The sequence below is a fragment of the Copadichromis virginalis genome, linkage group LG7 (genome assembly GCF_057382275.1).
Source record: "Copadichromis virginalis isolate Kocher_CV1m ecotype Utaka linkage group LG7, C_Virginalis_male_GT1.1, whole genome shotgun sequence".
NCBI lineage: Eukaryota > Metazoa > Chordata > Actinopteri > Cichliformes > Cichlidae > Copadichromis > Copadichromis virginalis.
The window spans coordinates 36,237,804-36,257,600 of NC_140624.1; the positions used below are offsets into that span (position 1 = coordinate 36,237,804).

General features: G+C 39.5%; 1 protein-coding gene across 12 annotated transcripts in view; it reads right to left on the reverse strand.

Moving 5' to 3' along the window:
• The window catches only part of grin1a (glutamate receptor, ionotropic, N-methyl D-aspartate 1a), a 35,320-nt gene that overhangs the window by 12,828 nt on the left and 2,695 nt on the right, over positions 1 to 19,797 (reverse strand). For 4 of the 12 annotated variants that reach the window (XM_085463233.1, XM_085463230.1, XM_085463228.1 and 1 more), the window contains exons 2-13: positions 17,546 to 17,680; positions 16,250 to 16,426; positions 11,325 to 11,387; positions 10,470 to 10,567; positions 8,850 to 8,971; positions 7,684 to 7,858; positions 6,651 to 6,795; positions 5,086 to 5,172; positions 4,588 to 4,736; positions 4,137 to 4,263; positions 1,698 to 1,862; positions 156 to 274 (exon numbers count right to left, since the gene is read on the reverse strand). In XM_085463233.1, the coding sequence (XP_085319359.1) occupies positions 156 to 274; positions 1,698 to 1,862; positions 4,137 to 4,263; positions 4,588 to 4,736; positions 5,086 to 5,172; positions 6,651 to 6,795; positions 7,684 to 7,858; positions 8,850 to 8,971; positions 10,470 to 10,567; positions 11,325 to 11,387; positions 16,250 to 16,426; positions 17,546 to 17,680 (1,562 nt within the window). Of the gene's footprint in view, positions 1 to 155; positions 275 to 1,697; positions 1,863 to 4,136; positions 4,265 to 4,587; positions 4,737 to 5,085; positions 5,173 to 6,650; positions 6,796 to 7,683; positions 7,859 to 8,849; positions 8,972 to 10,469; positions 10,568 to 11,324; positions 11,388 to 16,249; positions 16,427 to 17,545; positions 17,681 to 19,797 lie in introns of all 12 variants that reach the window. The other 8 variants (XM_085463231.1, XM_085463229.1, XM_085463225.1 and 5 more) reach the window with 3 other exon arrangements.

Below are 19,797 nucleotides of genomic sequence, written 5' to 3' on the forward strand. Positions count from 1 at the left end.
CCAATCTTCACCTCTGTCTGCCTTGCTGTCCACATCGAGGGAAGATCTGCAGTGCTCAGGAGTCCATGTACACACACACACAAGCATGTACTTCACACACACAGTCGTTCATACACATATGGATACATGAATACACATACAGGCCCCCCTTGTACCTGAACCGGTCTAGTAGGTAAAGCATCACCGCCACCACATGCACCGAAAGACCCACCAGCAGCCACAGCGTGCTTTGGAACGGCTGCATAAACGAGTCCAGTGTACTGCGAGGAATTTCCTGAAAACAGATACAGGCAGTTGATTATCGATTGATAATGAATTCTTTTAGAATTTTATGGAACCATTGGTCTGGCTCATTGTCAGGTTTTACAGTCTTTTTACTGACAAAGACCCATGACCTTCCATATTGCACTGAAGTAGGATTCTAGCAAGAAAAAACTTATATGCTCATATGTTCTGTAACTGTGTGGTCTGTTAAATGTAAATTTTTTCAAAATGTACTATGGGTAAAAAAAATTTAGGTCTTTTTATGAGTAATGTGCAAAAGTCTTGAGCCATCCCTCATTTCTTTATATTCAGCTAGGAAAATGGGAAACATGTACAGATAAAAACAGAAGCAAAATCAGAAACTGTACAAATATTGTAAACTTCAAGTCAATATTTGCATGACTGCTTTGATAACTTTCTTGTACTTTCTTTAAGTAGTCTTCAGGAATAGTTCTTCAGGGTTATTGAAGGACATTCAACGCTTTTCTTTAGATGTTGGCTGCCTTTTGTTCTATTCTCTGTCAAAATGATCCTACACTGCTTCAGTGGATATACTTTTGATGCATTGGCAGTGTGTTTGGGAAAATGAAGACACACTTTCGACATGCTAATGCATGATGAGTCAAAACCTGATGGTATTTTTCTGCATTCATAATTCGATTCCATCTTTGGCAAAATCCCCAACACCTCTGACTAAAATGCAGAGTGCAAAATGCAAGATCAAAAATAAAGGGTGTCTTTTACACAACAGTGCAGGTTATTATGCACTCACATACATCAAATAGGTTTAAACCTGGCAAATGAGATAAAATAAGTTTGACTGTTTCCATGCCTTTAACATTTTAACCAGTGTTATTTATATCTGAACACAGTTGTGTCTTTTTTACTGTTTCAGGCTCATTTCTGTGTCTGCGAAAATCTGCAAGGACAGAAAATGAGAACGCATTATCTTAACACTTGTTTGAGATGTGTAATCCATGGCTAATCCTTCCCAGATGGCATTCATTTCTTTCAAAGAAAGATGGTAGAGGCAATGGCTAACTGATACTGCATCACCTCATATTCCCTCTAGGTCTTTGTCCACTTAGAGATTTTAATAACCTATGGAAATTAAAGTTAACGGATCAAATCAATATTTTTCCAAACTGTCAGGGGTGATTTGATCCCCATCCACCACTTTAAATTGCAGCTACGTAGTTCTTTGTCGTGTTGTCATTAACCTGGTATACAAATAATATAGATGGTATCTTGAAACCACCTCTACTACCTTTTTCTGCCACAGCTGAGCAAATTGTATTAAAATGTATCTCTCTTGAAGCCATACAATCTCTGTCTCTGCTTCATTATATTTTTACATAAATGAACAGATGCACAAGTAAGCAATAGATGCATCTCCCCTAGTCATAGGTCTAAGTACCAAATATCCTGCTTACCTTTTTAACGAGGATAGTGAGGCCTTGATATTTAAAGGGTTTGGAGAACTCGATGTACTGGGCTCGCTCATTGTTTATAGTCAGCGGAGCTACAATCATGTCAGCCAGGCCTCCCAGGAGCTCGCCCATCATGCCGTTCCACTCCTTCTTGTTACTGTTGTTGACCTGGAGTCCCAAAATGGAAGGAGTTGAGAAAGTTGAGAATCTGAATCAGCTTTAGCCCTGCTGTTGTCTAGACCACAGATTTGCCTCAGGATTTAAGGATTTGGGTTAAACCAAGTAAACGTCAAAAATATAGAACAGCGTGTTCTTGCTTTGCCTAAAGAACAGAGTTTCAGGTTTCAGAAGGTTGCAGGTTTTCAGTTCAGCGTATCTAGTTTCTTCTCTTTTTGCTTTCTTGCAGTTCTTACGGCTTCTGCGACATGTTACAGCCTCACGCTCCCGTTTTGGGAAGGACTCAATTTCAAGAGATCATCCTTGTTTAATATGTGACAAATAAGAATTAATGCTCTAAAAATAAACATGCAATGATACATGAAATCTGCACTGAACATACTAGAATGGTAATAGGAGGTGATTAAATCTGTTTTATGTCCTTTCTAATTCAGGTCACCTATATACAGTGGATTGTGCTCTTGAGATTTTGGGGCTAAAGACCCATTAGAAGGGTGAATATTTTCACAGGGACACCTGAAAATCTTTGCACCAATTTCTTTTGTCACAAAAATAATACGGACAGGCATGAAGGACATAATATGACTTTTGTGTTGGTATAAAATGTGTTGGCCATTTTTAGACTTCTTAATATTAGAGCATAATTTTACAATTCATAGCAATGCATTTCACTACAGTTATTAAAAGCTTAGGAATATGTTGTATGATTGACTATTGCCTTTAAAAACAATGTGCATTACAGTACATACTTAATGAACAAACATATGCTCAGAGAGATGCCTGAAAAAGGCAAGAAACTACTGTTTTACCAAGTGCTATGCACTGTAGTATACATTTATAATTGTTGTGATTCTCAAATGGTTTATTATTGTATATTTTGAGGCTCTGTTCTTCCAAATGATGCATGATTTGACTCAAAATGGTGTGATTCCATTCAAAATGTCCTCAGGCTATAAAGTGTTATTAGCACACTAATTTATTTCCTTGTTGAACTGAAAAAAAAAGATTCCTAGATGGAAGTAAAATTGAGCGTCATTTAACAGTACAAGCATTTAACAGGAACAAAAGAAGATGCCCTTGGGTTATAAAAATGTAATGATTACATTTTCTATTGCACATCAGAATTAATAGACACATAAGTCGCACCTCATGTAGGCCTGTAGTAGCTTCATCTTAAATAAGCCAGTGCAGTTTAATAGTAACATTGTCGCTATTATTAAATAAGATAGCTTACATTTTTTTATATTATACAATAATATTTGCTGATAGCTCATTGTTAACATATTTCTATAGTATTGTAGTTGATGATTAGCAGATTCCCGGAAAAGTAATGCAATCTGTTGAGAATGTAAACAGAGAAACCAAAGACTGGACTGGTTACAAAGATAAGTCACAGGCTAGTTTCTGTGCACTCATGACGGTGTGCTGCTTGAGCAATACAAGGTTAGGTTATATATAGCTGATCCTAGCAGGGCATGTGTCCTATTTTATCTGCACAAAACCCAACTCTTTCCCAGGAGGGGTTCATAAAAAATGAACAAACCTTGCCAAAACAACAACCACAAAAAAAAATCTTCAGCACACAAGTGGTGGTATGTACAGTTTGTATGTGTTCCATTTTCATGGATCACAGAACAGATTTGGCAGCGGTGCAGTAAAAACACAATCTGGCAACAAGACAGCTACGACTCATATATAAGTGATCTGATCCAAAGATGGCAATCAATAAGAAAAAAAAGCAGCTGGAAAGCTGAAGGATGTGCAGCAGAAGGCTGGATCGCAGTAAAACAGCTGGACTCGAGTCAAGAATAAACATGATTAAATTTAAATGGCACTCTACTCCCTTTGTCTTCTGAATTATTTAGAAGACAGGACAGACAATGTGAGTCAAGTTCTCTGAGCCTGTGAAGTAAGTGTGACTCATAAAAAACGATTAACAAAAGCATTAAACGCCATCCAAAAAGACAAATACTCAAAACCATATTGAACCTGGTGACCTTGGAAGTGCTTGGTGGCTTGCAGGCCACTCTGCAACTGGTAGGCAACTACTCATCGGTAGTTGACAACTGGAAATTTGTATAATTTTGCTGCCTTGAGCTAATGATCTCCTTTTTAGATCTGAGTGATTTTTAAACACATTCATGTGGAACTACAGGAAAGTCCCAAAATAAAGGCATGCCACCAGATTTAAATGACTGCAGATGGAAAATATATTCTTCTTGTGAGCCAAAATACACCAACCATGGATCTTAATGTGAAACTCACCCGCTCCTGAGTTCCAAATTTTCCATCAGCCACCAGATGCACCTCATAGGTGAAGTTCATGGTCATAGCCAGCTTTATCAGGAGGTCAATACAAAATCCATAACAACACTGGGGTACGATTGGGCGTCCTGTAACGAAAACAGCAACATTTGGAAGTTATGCACAACCTGGTGGAAACTGGTTCATTTGTTGTTGGTTTCTTTTTGTTTTTGCTTTTTTGAATCCAAAGGCGGCGCATGTAGACTGCACAGAATGCATGACACACTGATACACTGCAGACAACCTCACACAGCCTCATTGCACACAGACCAGGTGTGTGCCAGCATCCCAACAATCACTCAGTCTGAATGGCTACATGCATACATATATAGATACCTGCTGCATATATATGTATGCATCTCCGGTGGATGTTTGGCGGGTGCGCTAGAAGCACAGTGATAATGTAAACGTCCCTGATGTGTTACCTGGGATGGTCTCATTGGGCCCAGTGCAGATAACCTTTTTAATTAAGACTCCATTTAATGTCATTTCCTCCTTGCAAGTACCGTCAGGCAGAGTGGGTTTCACATACACAAATGGCTCCTGGTGTATTGTCACTATCTACAACAGACGGGACAGAAAGCTGTTTATCACGGAGTTGGAGATGCATCTGCTTTAGGAGAAAAACATACATTACACATCACCAAAACATATAGATGTGCAAGGATGGACAGGTGAAAGTAAAAATAATAAACAAGGATACAGATGAGCTTCTCTCGAGGCCTAAGACAGAAGTGAAGAGATAAAAGTCACAGCAAATATGTCAGTTCTGCTTTAAGAACACAGATTAGCTTCCCTGCAAGAGAGAGATGTTAGCACACTGTCCAACACGAGTATTTCGGCTCAGGTCCGCAGTCTATCCGTGTAGACATGAGTGCCACATTGCAGCAGCAAAGTGAAGGTGTCTTACTTTTAGTCGAGTGGACATCTGGAAGCCCTGTGGTTTCTCAGTCTCTCCTCCGGGCCAGATAATCTTCCGCTGATTGTTCATTACCACCTGTAGCGATGCCACACACACATATACAGTATTATAGGTGAGTGCTGACAGAAGGCCTGCTGCTGATGAGGCTTCAGCACTGTGGGTGAGCATCACTAATGAGTCAGCTTTACATAACCACAGCTCAGCAGTTTATTTATTGCATCAACCTCTGACTTTTGTATGATACAGGGTTTCATGAAATTATTACTTTTCCACCTGTCGCCTGAAGAGCTTAGAAGAGCTGATCCTTGCAGCCTTTATCGGCTGCCTGGCTGAGTTGAATATCCACCATTAGCTAAAATAGAGTGGGATGGAAACAAGGCTTATAAAACAGCTTCCATTTTACAGAAGGGTTGGATTAGCGGTAATGGGAAGTAAGTCACATGCTACACCTTAGTCTACTTGCTACAAACTGCAGGGATTTTCAAAGAACAAGCAGTAAAATTAGAATCAGAAACTGAATTTGTTACATTTAGTACACTCTGATTGGGCTTGGATTTGATTAAAACTGCACAACAGCTCTATTCTGGTGATATTAGTGAGGCTGGCACTCTCGCAGATGGATACATCGTTAGTGGACCAGAGCAGGATGGTGGTTTGGTGGTTAGCACCATTGACTCACAGCATGAAGGTCCTGAGCTTGAATGTGCCGCCTAGTGCCTTTCTAAATGGAGATTGTTCTCTATGGGTACTTGGCTTCTTCCTATAGTCCAGAGACATCCATGTTCGGTTAATTGACAACTCTAATATTGCCAAAAATGTGAATGGTTGCCTGTCTCTCTGTGTTAGCCCTGCAATAGACTGGTAACCTGCCTGTTGCCCTGTGACAGCTGGTGTAGGCTCCTGCTCACCCGTGAACCCGAACTGGATCAGTGGAAGATTGAAGAGTACATTTAGAGCCAAAACAAGGGCTGTGTTTGTTTAGTTTCCTCACTAAAGTTTAATAAAATGTACTAAAACCTTTATTTTCATGGTGAGTAAATGAGCAGCCAGCGCTAAAAAATGTACTTGGAAGTTTATTGTGTGCTTTGCAAAATGGTAAATGAGTGAAATATTTCCTCTTTATCGGTTTCTGTTGCATACTTGGGGTTCATGATTGGTTGTATTTCCCATTTCATGCAATGCAAGCAGGATTGAAAAAAAGAAAGACTGATTTTATAATCTTGCCACTTTCTCTTCTTGCCCTCATTGCATCCAGGAGTTCTGAATGACATTTGTGCTACATTTACCAATATTGTCATCATATGATGAGTAAAAGAATCTGAAATATCCCTCTAATAGAAAAGAGCATTTGTTGAACTGCCTTTTTTATGCAAAGGCTCACAGATATGCGGAGTAGATGTACATTACCTGGTATGTGGTATAGATAGAAAACTGACTCCCACCCACCCACAATAAATAAAAAACAGATGATTCTGTATGTGGGCAAGACAAAATCCACACATGGTTTGTGAGTATAAAACAGGGAATGGACAACTGTAGGTGCCTTTGTGTACCTGCGTCCCATTGTATATGCCAACTTGGATGAGTCTGGACTTCTGATAGTTCAGTATACTGTAGTGGGCGTATTTTCTATCTCCGTCGTCATTGAACTCCACACGCCCTGTGAGACCCTCGGGATATTTAGATGACATCAGCACCCTGTGGCAAGCACATGAAAACTGTTATCTGTGTGAATCAGTGCAAATGTGCCCATGTAAGGCCATTGTGCATCATCTCATGTTAGTGTAACAGTGTATTTTATTGTAAATTGCTCAGTGTAGGGCTCTTAATTCAGTGCACGAAGCAAAAAATAAATAAAATTGATTCACCACATCTCTTGTTAACGAAAGGCAGAGCTGTGGTTGCTGAGTGCTGACAATACTTGCTGTTGCATTTGTTTGGAAGCAGCGCTTTATATTTTGTTATGCTGCCTCGAAGCTGCTCTAAGTGGGTCAGCTGAAACTCACTGGCTTCGTTTGGAAATAACAAATACAAGGTTTATGGTACATTCAGGAAAACCTGATAAATCTGATGAATCTGTTAAAACTGTCAACAATGGGGGGGAAATGACTGCAATGCAGCATACAACTTATTTATATTGCAGGCCTGTTTCAGTAATTAAACCTGAGCATGTCTAATATGTTTTTGCCCTTTATCACAATAATGGAAATTCTAACATATCTTAATTTTCCAATTATTTTTAATTGAGACATTTTTTATATGACATTTTCTGTCATATGTCTACACTGTTGTAATAATAGCTGCTCATATTAAAGATTTCTAATGAAGAAGCCACAGTATTTATGATTAAAACCTATTTAGTTTAAAAAAAAGTTTTTTTTAACTAAATAGGTTTGTATGGTATCCTAAAAGCCCCACCACCTGCTGTTCAAACCTTTTGTTTACAAAGGGAAAGCCAATCAGTTGTAATTTGCTTTAGATGGAAGTGGTAGAGGAGCCGAAACATTTGGGCCATATATTGTATAAGATTAAAAAAAGGATTATTTTAAAACCATGAAACATGCAAAGCTTCTGTGCCAAGCTTACCGTTTAAAAAGGGGTCCTGTTTTCCAAATGTTAGTGTTGCCCACACATCCCCTTGGAGGCTCTGTGATATTCTCCTTCTCAAATAGCTCCTGTATGGACTGAGCTACCACAGCCACTGCGTCATTGATGTGGGCAGACTCATTCTTCCCGTTGATGAGCTGGAGGCCGATTAGACCTGAGAGCATTCCAACAACATAAAGATAATCACCTTCCTGAGCAAGGCACACTCTCTCAGGAGCCTTTTGCAATGCGCAAAGTGGAAAAAAACTTATAGGGCCTCCAGTTTAAACATCCTGAAAAAAGGTCAGACATCAGCTGCTTGATCCAGCTCTGATCCACTGGGAGGGGTAAGTTCAATAAGAGTGTCTCATAAAAGACAGCAGAAATAAGTGGATCATTTTTCTGATGTTGTCACCGATGACCTTTTCGCAGCATGTGCAAGGAGTCCCTTGAAGTTGGATTTATATTTTTCAGCCCTTCTGGCAAAAGTTTGAGGACTCAGCACAGGCACACATATTATTTGTGTTCTCGCTAAACAAAAATACCACCAGGCCTACTTTTAAACCAAGCAACAATCCAACTTCAGCTAAGTTTTCTGATTGCAACCAGGTCCATCAGTCTTGCAGGCTCCTAAAAGAAGCTGCAGTGCAGGTGGAAGAGACTGGACACGGACAGGACAACAAATGCTCTGCGGGGATTGCTTGTGTTTGAGTGCCTGGGGGAGAAACGGTCGACATTTGTGACCAGAAAGTGATAAAATACCGTGACCTGTGAGACATGTGCAAAAATATCCACGAATACATACAAAAAGACTGTTGTGGCTTACCATTCTATCAGTTATCTGTTGCAAAACTCTCCCTTTATAATTCATTAGAGACCAGGATGTTAATATGGCAGATTAGCACAGTGAATTTAGCCTTGGATGAGCCAGGATACACACACATTTAAAATAAAAACTGAGTGTACACACCACATTTAAACCTTTAAACAAAGAATGCTTAAACGTTTAAATGCTCAACACGAAACAAGCAGTAATACAAATAATCATGTAATAAACCCATCGATAAATGGTTAATCTTTCTAATCCTGTGTGTGTTATGCTCGGCCTCTTAGTAAAGCCGAGGTAAACTGGTGCATTCCCAGTGATCTAAGCTGGATGAACGTACCGTCTGGCGCCTCACTCAGGGCTTTACCCGACATCTCACGCTCGCCCACCAGCCACACGTAGCCGGAGCCCGTCATGTTGAGGAAACGGGCAGCCCTGTACACTGCGGCAGCGTCCTCCTCACTGGAATTTGTTAAAATTAAATCAATAAAAGACAATTGATTGTTTTAACCAGCAGATGATGCTGATCTGATATGCGAGTCTGTCGAGGCTTTCAAGTAACCAAAACAGGAGCAGTGACATGAATCACAAAAAATACTAAACAAAATCCAACCTGACGGCTTTTCCGAGCATTAGAAACAAAGTCAGCCATGATGATATAAAAGATTAATAATTTAAAGTTTTGACACTCATGGATTTTTAATTAAAAACTTTTCATTAAAAATAGATCATCGTGAGTCATTATAGGACAAAACCGAAGAAAATGTAATTGTTGCTTTTAAATTTTAAGGGTTTAGACAAAGTTTGTAATTCTGGTTTGTAATAAATATCTTTAGGTCATTTCCCCCTTAATCTAGCCAATAACTGTCTTCCAATCGTGTACATGTCGCATAGTAAATTGTTACGATACATTTAGCTGTAGCCCTGCGACAGACTGGCAACCTGTGAAGGGTGAACCCCACTTCATGCTCCATGACAGCTGCAATAGGCTCCAGTTCCCTCACAACCCTGAATTGAATAAGTGGAAGAAAATGGATGGATGGACACTTATGCAAGTTCATTTTCCTTGAAAACAGTATGAAGCTCTCTAGTCTGCACAGCATTTTATGATTTAGTCTGAAGAAATGGCTTTCTATTGATGAAGGTTTATCATTTCAGTTTTTTGTCATTTTCGGGGGGATATTTACGTCTTTATTTGATAGAATAGTGAAGAGTTAGAGAGGAAAATGGTGAAAGCAAAAGACCTGGAGTCACACTTGAAACCATGGTCACCTGTTCAACCACGTGAGCTAAACTGGTATCCCAGATTTTTTCAGAAATCATCATATCATCCCGGGCAGCCAATTATGAAAGCTAAAAAAGGCCCCAAAACACACAACTCTGTACTGCAGAGAATCCTCTGCTTTATATTCTTAAAATCCCCAAAACATAATTTCATATAAGGGAGACACGTTTATCATAAAGTTGCTAAACACACAAGATCTTTACATATTTGTAACTTGATGACAAAAAACCCTAAGGCTGACTTTACCCACATTTTAATTTAAAAGAAAAAACCCACTCATATTTTAGATATTGCATTCACTTTTACAATATTTACTTCAAGCTATATTATTCTTATACTGAGTGAAATGACAAAAACTGATGTCAGGCTTTGGACACATTGATGCCCTGTGTCAGAATCCATCACTATCAATCGTGTATGATTACTTACATCAAAAAGAAATCTAAGTGTATATTCTATTCATAGACACATTTCTATGAAAATACAATACATTTGAATTATTTTCCTCTGAAATGCAGAAATGTAAGTACAAGTAAATACAAAGCTCAATATAGAGCTGCAGGACTTCTACAACTTTCCATATTAGTGCAGCCGAAACCTTTGAAGCACTCTCCAGAAGGTCTATAAATATATGTATGTTATTTATTTAAAAAATAAATAAATATAACACCTCACCTGGCGGACAGGATGATGACTCGGGCCTCCAGCTCTTTCGCCTCCAGCAGCAGAGCAGTTAAGTTAGTCTCCTGGCTGAACTGGAGGACTTTCTCTGCCTGTGATTGGGGCATAAGGAAGGTCAAGCCAGCTACTTTCCCCTACCTCAGACACCATGCTGCCTCTTTACCTTGTTGGTTTGAGCTTGGCCGATTTTGTTTGAAAACGAGAGACAGAGATATAAAAAGGAAAGCGATCCAGGGGAACCGGCTGAACTAAAAAAATAAAAAAAGCTTGAAGGGAAAAAAAACTTTTGCATTTGTTCGCATGCAAACTGAGGGTTATCAAGGCTCCAAAGAAGGACGTGCATGTGTTAGGTAGGGGGAAAGAAGAAGGTCAATGCAACCAGTAACTAAAAACAGGTGAAGGGGGGTGAGAGGGACGTTTTCCCCCAACAAAAAAACTGCTGAAAACTGGGGAAGTGCTACAGAACAGGAGGAAGTAGCATCTGGGAAACGGTTTTGTCCCACACTACCGGTTCTCCACAAAGGAATGGAGTTGCAAACTTTTTTTGTGTGTGTGAGTGTGTGTGTTCTGAGTACATGCATTCCTTTACTGAAGGAAAAAATGAAAAATGATAAAAGCGAGGCGCTGGCCACTGATTTTTTTTTTATGTTAAAAAATTATAGATTTTTTTTCACAACAAAATCATTCTTCATTTAAATCATAGGGAAATGTCTCAAAGTAAAAATTAAAGAAAACACGTGCTACCAAGAGAGGGACATTTCTGGGTCGGCTGGTGACTGGTTTGGTCTGGTTTCTAGTTGCTACGTTTGGAAAGTTGGTGGGCGGCGTGCATTGACCATGCAAATATACCTTAGGTCCTCGCTTGTTGTCATAGGACAGTTGGTCGAGGTTTTCATAGTTCCTTTTTTTATTCTGATGAGTAATGTGCACAGAGAAAATATGCAGACACAGAAAAATATTATAAACAGTTGAAAATGGAGGGCAGTAAAGCATTCCAACAAATCTCCACTTTTCTGCTTCAAATTGGGATCTTTAACAGTGGGGCTTGCAAAAACATCAGAGATGACCACTTGCAATCATGCTGAGATTATGTCCTCTTATTAAAAACAGATATTAAGTATATACAGCATTTACATGTACTGTGCATGTGATGCATCAATTATTAGTGATAATCCAGCCGCATAGGCAAACATAAGTGTCAAGGAGAGTGATCAGATTTCCAGCACGCCTTAAAAATCAGCTCTATGTGATCACTTTTTTGGCCTCTTAACAAAAACACAAAGAGCTCATTAAATTTTTCGCAGTATGGCGCACTTGCAAAAGAAACTGCTACTCCACAAAACCATCTGCTCATTCAACATCATCTTCAGAAGCTCGTTCTATACTTAGCATCCTCAGACACAATCATTAAAAGCTTGGCTGCAGTTTGCAAGCAGTAACAGCAGTAATTCAACATCAACTGCTAACACGCAGTCATTTTTTACCCCGTAAAAATCCAGCAAATCCGGAAAACTTCTGTCCCAACTTGGCACTATACAGACTAATTCTCGGCAGTCTTTGAGGGTGACTGTCTAAACTGGGAATGTTAGAAAAATAAAAATATAGCACTCAATAAAAGTGTCTGACTTTGTAGCAAGCTCTTGTTTTCAAAATTTATTGCACAAAGGAAACAAAGGTTTCCCACAGAGCTGAATCAGAGTTAATAAAGTGTGAGTGGTGGTGCTGTAGGGCAGGTCCAGAAAGCTCTTGGTCTACAAATTAAGTAATAAATCTTCACAAAAAACATTCACATTCCATCTGCAGCATTTTGGTTTTTGTGGCATTTTCAGCTTGATTGACACCTAAAGCATGTAGCACAGTACTAACAAAAATAATGTGTTGTGAAAGCGAGACAGAGCAATCCGATAGGGGATTCCTATGCACGTTTAATTACATTCAGGCTATCTAACACTTGAGGTGTCACCATTTCAGACTCTGGTCCTGTTCTGTATCCTGCGAGAGGAGCCACTTGGGAGTCCAGGCTGAGTTTAGAAGCCATTTTGCAGTAAAATAGCAAACTGCGTGTTTCTGCATCACAGGGTTTCTTTCACAGCTGCCTGGATTCAGAGCTCACACCTCAGTGCACTCTGGTCCGCACTCCCCCGTTTGCAAAGTTCAGGCTGACTGTGCATCAATGCACTATTCAGCAAACTGACAACAGATGCTGCCTAGTAAATCTTTTATTCACATAAACAAACAAACAAACAAATGTTAAACACCTCTGTGTGGATGCTGTTGTGTTCCAAAAGAATAAAAAGCCCATAAAAAAATTATCATATATGATATAGATATGAGAACTGTTGGATGCTAATGGGAGAATAAGAACAAAAAACAAAGGAAAAGAATGTTTCTATTTTATAAAAACAACACATAGATGTTTCTCCAGCCACTTCATTGCATAGACCTGTTCAACAGCAAATATTTACCCAGCCAGTCATCAAGAAACTCCATTTAGGCATCTAAACATGGTCAAGATGACCCACTGAAGTTCAAACTGAGCATCAGAACGAGGAAGAAATGAGTGTTTCAGAAAGTGCTGACCTACTGAGATTTTACCGCCCAACCATTTCTAACAAAGAGCAAATATCCAGTGAGCAGCAGTTTTCTGGGGGCTTATGCCTTTTTAATGTCTGAGGTCAGAGAGGAATGGCCAGACTGCTTCAAGCTAATAAGAAGGAAACAGTAACTCAAACAATCGCTTATTACAACCAAGCTATACAGACGAGCATCAAGAAAGCGAATCAAATGTGTTGCCTGGTCTGGAGTCTCGATTTCTGCTGCTACATTCAGGTGGTAGGGTCTGAATTTGGCATAAAGAACATGGAAGCATGGATCCATCCTGCCTTGTGTCAAAGGCTCAGACTGACAGTGGTGGTATAATGATTTGGGCATATTTCCAACACCTTGTTGAATCTATGTCATGAAGAATTTAGGCAGTTCTGAAGAACAAAAGGGGTTCAAACCATTACTAGTAAGTTGTTCCTTATAAAAAACTCAAAGGAGCTGCCTGCAACAATCAGCATCAAGGTGAATTGTGGTATTCACTGGCCACTTTGTTAGGTTCTATGTGATAAAGTGGCCAGTGAGTGTATATAAATTGTATTTTTGCAAAAGGATCTTCTACCTAATATTTGGAATATCTGGAATTATCATCAGTGGTGACAGATCACTAAATTTATTTCAAAGTAATGTTACAAAAGTGTCCCAGAAACCTTACGGTAATGGTGTTTGATCTTCAGCTCCTGGCAGTGGCATTTCTCTCTGTATCCTATCAACTATAAAGGCAAAAATCGAGTTGGAAATTTATCATAAACTGAGAATTTTTTGCATCTAATTCAAGTAGAAACCCTCTCTGAAGCCTTCCAGAAAAAAAGGACTTTGTCTTTATCCCCTGAGTTTTTCTGAGCACTCTATTTTTGTATCTGCAGCCAGGCATTAATATTTCACTTTGTGTTGGCCACATTTGCTCTCTGGCTAAGTCCACTGTGTCCAGCGCCTTTTCACTGGTGGTGACAGCCCCCCTGTGACTGTGTGACCTCGCTAAACACTTACCACGGAGCTAAAAATACTCCATCTTGCCTGTCACTGAGTTTATGCAGCACAACAAGGTGATTAGCAAGAGCAACATTTCTCAGTTTTAATTAGAGCGTGGTCTACCTGAGACAAAATGAAATCCTTCAGCATCACCTAAAGCATTTGGAGATATGACATCCAGACAAATCTATAAAGAAAAAGCTGGTTTGGTAGTGAAAAAGATTTTTTTATCATGATTATTTTGTTAAGTGACACACGGGATGTCAGAGCCGAGGGGAAAGTGAGCTGAGCAGCTGCTCTCTGACATTTCTTTTCTCGTCATTTAAGAGTATGAAGGTTACACTCCCGGATTTTGTCACACTGCCAAGCGTAAAACCCCAACTGTCCTGTCAGCTGGGGACCAAGTTGTGATTCTTCTTTTGTGACATTTTATGAAAATCATGTTGCATTTTAAGATATTAAGGCTTCTGTTGTTTAATATTTTCTCAGCATAGCCAGAACTACATCAGCGTGCCTTTTAAAGCTTTCCAACTTCTCCACATGCGTGTGGCTCTAAGCCTCTTGCATATTTCTTCCTATTTAATGCTTCATTTAAGAAAGAAAAGCTGCAGTAATTTAGTGGAAGAGCTGGAATCTGTAGTGTTGAGAAAATGTTAGTCCAGATTAACTATTTGTTCACGGCTATTTTCAGCTATGGATTAACAGGCATTACCCAGTAGTGTATAGATGAGTGTATGTTGGACTGACTCAAAACAAACTATAGAGGATTTGCTCGTGGTAATGAAGGATGATGCCAGTGTGACAGCAGGATTCGTTAATTTTTTATGGTTTATCGACAGCAGCTGAGTGCTACGGCACAGCTGAAAGACATACATCAGCCTTTGGATATGGCGAAAACAGTCATTAGCAGTATACAGGACTTGTCTTATGCTGCTCTGCACTGGTTTCAGTGTAATTATCTCTGCATGTTTTTGGAAAGATTCTCAAACAAATCCTTCTCAGGGCCCAGAAACTCTCAAACTGGCACTGCAGTGAGGACTAAATATATTCATAATTACCGGTAGAGGCTCTCATCAGCAGAGAGAGTCGCTGCCACTTCGCTCAGCTTTATGGGACTGAATGAGCTGAATGCACAGATGGGTTCATTCTGAGATCCAAACGAAGACTTTGCACTTGCACAGGCTTTTAATATACAAATTTATCTTTTCCAGTGCAGGATGTGAGTCACATCTCCACCATCTGACTGTCACTGGTTATGGTTCAAAGTGCGCAGCTGCAGTTTCACAATCGAGAGTGTTTTTTTTCCGATTGGTGTCTGACGCCGATCCCGGTCGCTTCATTTAAGCCGCTTTGCTTTAACCGTAGCTGCCTTCTGCAAAATTGCCTCGGGTGTGTGTCATACCCAGTGTCTCTTCATCTTCTGATTTAATTAAGTCTCCGAATCAGGACTCATTTCACTCTGCCACACAATTACAGCAAAAGAGCCCCAGAGAGGGACAAGCAACGCAGAGTACAAAGAGAAAATGCATCGCAACGTGATTTCATCTTATTAAATGGATGAAATAGATGCAGTTGTTTTGTTTTTTTCTTCATCTTTCTAGCCATCTAACTCTCTTTGCCCCAAAGGGCACACATCATCACAGTCTCAAGTCTGTTTTGGCTCAAAGATCAGCATTTCACTGACCCATATACACAGCCCAGAGCAGTACTTAAAATGGAAGCATCAGCGCTAAAAAGAAAAAAATAAATCCTCTTATCTTCCAAACATGAAGTAGCAGGTTGCAATAAAGGAAAGCCCTCTGTGTGCAGTAACAAAGCCTGCAAAGAAACACCTGACTCCAGTGAAACAGTTAAATCTGTGATGGTTTGCAAAGCCCCATGTTAAATTCCACTATTTGGCTCCCAATGTGGAAAGACACTGGATAATTTGGACTATGGAGAAAAGCAAAGTGAAGATGAGCAAATAAACATACAAACTTTTGTAAGATTAGACCACATTAAACGCTGGTAATGTCTCTAGGAATGTTAGCCAATGTTTACACAATGGTGAGAAAGAGATGTGGCCACACAACAGAAAGGAAAACAGTCACATACATAGAAGACCTTTGAGGTTTAAAAGCCTTAAACACTCGCACGCTCATGCTCATACACTCGAGGGGACGGGGGAGGAGGCTAGGAGGCCGGGAGCCAGAGCATCTCACCTTTGTTTCTCTTTCCTCCAAGAGGGTCTCGAGCCTCTTTTGAGCAGCCCGGCCCTCGTGGTCGTCGCTCACTATCAGGATGATGTGGTTCCAGTTGAACTCGCGCATTAGGTCGAACCACACGTGCGCCTGGTGAGAGTAGGGAGGGACTGTCCGCAGAAAGGACAGGTGGATACTCTGAGGAGCATTGAGCAGAAAATAAGGTGATCAGCAAAGATGCATGATTAGTTTTTTAAAATCTGTTTGTTATCAAGTGGAAATAATATTAAATCATATTCTGACAACATGATAATTATCCCGTGTGCACAAGATAAAAAAAAATGTATCATGTAGAACTACATAACAGCTAAATTTCCAATGGTCTCATTGATTGCAACCTAAGACTGTAAGTATACACAGTGTACCCAAAAGTAATCCAGTATGCAGTGGACATGCGCTGCATCCCCAAAATTCTCCTCTTTTGAAGAATATCAATAAAGGAAGTAATTAGCCACTTGGGAAAAAGAGGATCTCTGAGACTGAGTGGAGTCTGAAGTTACTACTATGTTCTGGCTGAGAGTCCAGAGTCTGCACCAGGAGTTTTAAACAAATAAATACTTTTTTTTTAAAGTAGGGGCACAAATAAAAGTGAAGAGCCTTAGCCATCAAAATAAAGACTTGAATGCAAAAACAGGATTATTTGAAGATGCTGCAAGTCTCTACATCTGGATAGCTTTAATTGAGTGTCCACATACTTTTGGTGATCTGGGATATGGTTTTGTATGCTGTTCATTTTAGCTGCTCAATCTGTTCTAGACAAATCATGCACCACATATTTAAGATGTTTTGTGGCAGTGAACAAAAGCAAACACAATGGATAAATATCATGTACAACAATATGGAATCCCTTTCCTTGATCTTCCTTCCTCACATCTCCCCCAGGCCTATCTAAATCTCTGAATTGAATGCCTCTCATTTCCCTTATTTTGGGAGATTATGGACTGTGTCACTTTAAACACTCAATTCATGTCTTTGGCATTTATGTGATTGCTTTAGTTTCATTTTGGTTGCTTGTGCTTCTTAAAAACACAAGTCAGGTCGGAGGCATTATTAATGATGCTCTTTCAAATTTCAGCTGGAAACCCATTTAATCACAGCTCCCCTAATGGACACTGATGGGACGTTTAATCTAGGAAGCCTCTGAAGATGCCCCAGGGGAGCTTCTTATTCCTCCACTCTGTGTTCACGCTCTTCCTGTTTTTCCTGTTTCCCTCTTTCTCTCTGTCTCCTTTTACATCTCTCACATCCATCACTCACCTTGTCTGAGTAGATGGACATGCGGGTGGTGAGCCCCACCACAGGGATGCGGTAGAAGCCTGCCGTGTAAGAGACAGGCGTCGGGGTTAGGTGGTCATTGGACTGGGGAGGGTGACTCACCAGGATAGCATAGACCTGCAGAGATACAGAAGAAGGACCCTTTGTCATTTTGACACTGCCATTAAGATAAAATGTTAAGACCACTCATCCTACTCCGATAGATGTTGGGGGCAGCAGTTTCTATCTTTGTTTCTTTCTTTAGAAGCTGTATATTAAAGATGGAAGTAGCTTTCAGGTCCGAAAAGTGAAGACACACCAGGTGTCTTAAATTTCCAATCTTTTAATGGCCAAGAGGGAGTGATGCTTCCTGTTGTACAAAGAAGCCAAGCTAAATATATCTCAATGAAAAAATTATTTAAAACATGGTTCCAGGTAACCCTTTATGGCTGGTCAGAGTGGACAGCCTCCGTTTTGCGCAGCTATTTTTAAAGCCTGGTAGAATTGCAACCTCATAAGCCATAAGCTAGCACAATAATTTTTTTTGCATATAAAACCTTAGGAGTTGTACTTATATCTTATACACTCATCTTGTCCCCGGTCACGGTTTCCTTCCACATATGGCTTTACAAAAATTGCATAAAAAGCACTTGCAGCAATACAAACATTATATTCCAGAAACACACTTTGCCGATCCAATCAGCTGTTTATAGCACTTCCTACGTTGGAATAGAGGTCAGAGCTGTCACAGAACTATCGCATGTCTGCCCGAAACCGGAAGTGACGTAATTTTTGTGGAAAATGTAGTTTTTGTCTTATATGGCATTTACAAAGATATGCTGGTGTTTTTAAAATTCCTGTTTGAGTTTATGCCTTTCTTATAGTTTCTGGGATGCTTAGAACTCAAATTACACTGTTGGAAATAGTATATTTTGATGCAAATGATGTTTGTTTTTTGCAAATTTGCATTACAATATTTATTTTCATTTTTCCTGCAGTATATAAAAATGGGTGTATCTCAAAAATAAAACTATGAAGACACTCAAAATAAATTTCCTGTGGTTGAAAACTATTTTGTGCAACTTTTTTGCATTTACAGTTTTGAGGGATATCCCTCTGAAATGTCTCTAACTAGAAATATGTGTTAAAAAAACATTTTCAATTTTTCTTTTATAGTTTATTGCATTTTTTTTTTGCTTTTTTGTGTCGTTGCTATGGACTTAATGCATAAATATTATTAACATTTGGGATATAATGGTTGTATTGATGTATAGTAACTTGAAATACTCCCAAAAATGTCACTAAAGCATGTAAAAATATAAAGATAAGCTCTGGCAGACTTGGTTCTAGGTTAGGTCTTAAAGGGTTTAAAAAACAAGGATAACGTATGATACGTTTTATCATGTGATTGGTAAGTGTCTTTCCTTTTTGCGTGCAGTATCCATCAGCTTCATGATGAACTTCATCTTTTCACTAACAAATGCCAGAAGTCACAATGGTTTTATTCACCTTTTTATACAGTAAAAGTGAATCGGTGCATCTGGGAGAAAAGACTATTTTACAGTTTGCTATAAAAAATATTTTGGTCTTTGCCTTTAGAGATACCAAAATCTTTAGGATAGGGGGTTGAGTCGCAATATTTAATAAGAGACCTGTTCAAATTACATTAAGGCTTAAAGTTACATACTTGTGGCACAAAATACCAATACTTAGGCTTGAAAAAAAAATCAATAGTTGATGTCCAGGTGGCGTCATCCATCTTTGATATACAGTCTATTTTTACAGACCCTTAAAGACACAGTGTCCTCCAAAATCAAACACACACATCTTCTCCCAGGTCTTGTTTAGATGTGAGTTGCCCAGCCTCTGGGTCTGGGTCTGCCTTCTCTTGAGCATAATGGCGCCAACCACCTAAAGAAAGCAGGTGGAAGCCACTGATGACATCAAAAGTGTGAGCCTTTCAGCATGCAAGAGATGCAGTCCTTCTTTTGCATAGTAATGCAGTTGACAGTGTAGTTCAGTGAAAAGAAAAAAGCTCCAACATTCAAACTTTTTTTGAGTAACTGGGTCATAGTTTTTAGAAAGAGGCCAGTTTTCAAATTTAGTTTTTGTCACTTTAAGCAGCTCCACACAAGTGTTTTCAGTTTGTGGCTTTGTGTGTGTGTGTGTGTGCGTGTGTGTGTGTGTGTGTGTGTGTGTGTGTTACTGAATAGGAAAAAGTGTATGTCTCCATCCTTGTGCAATTTGATGTGCAG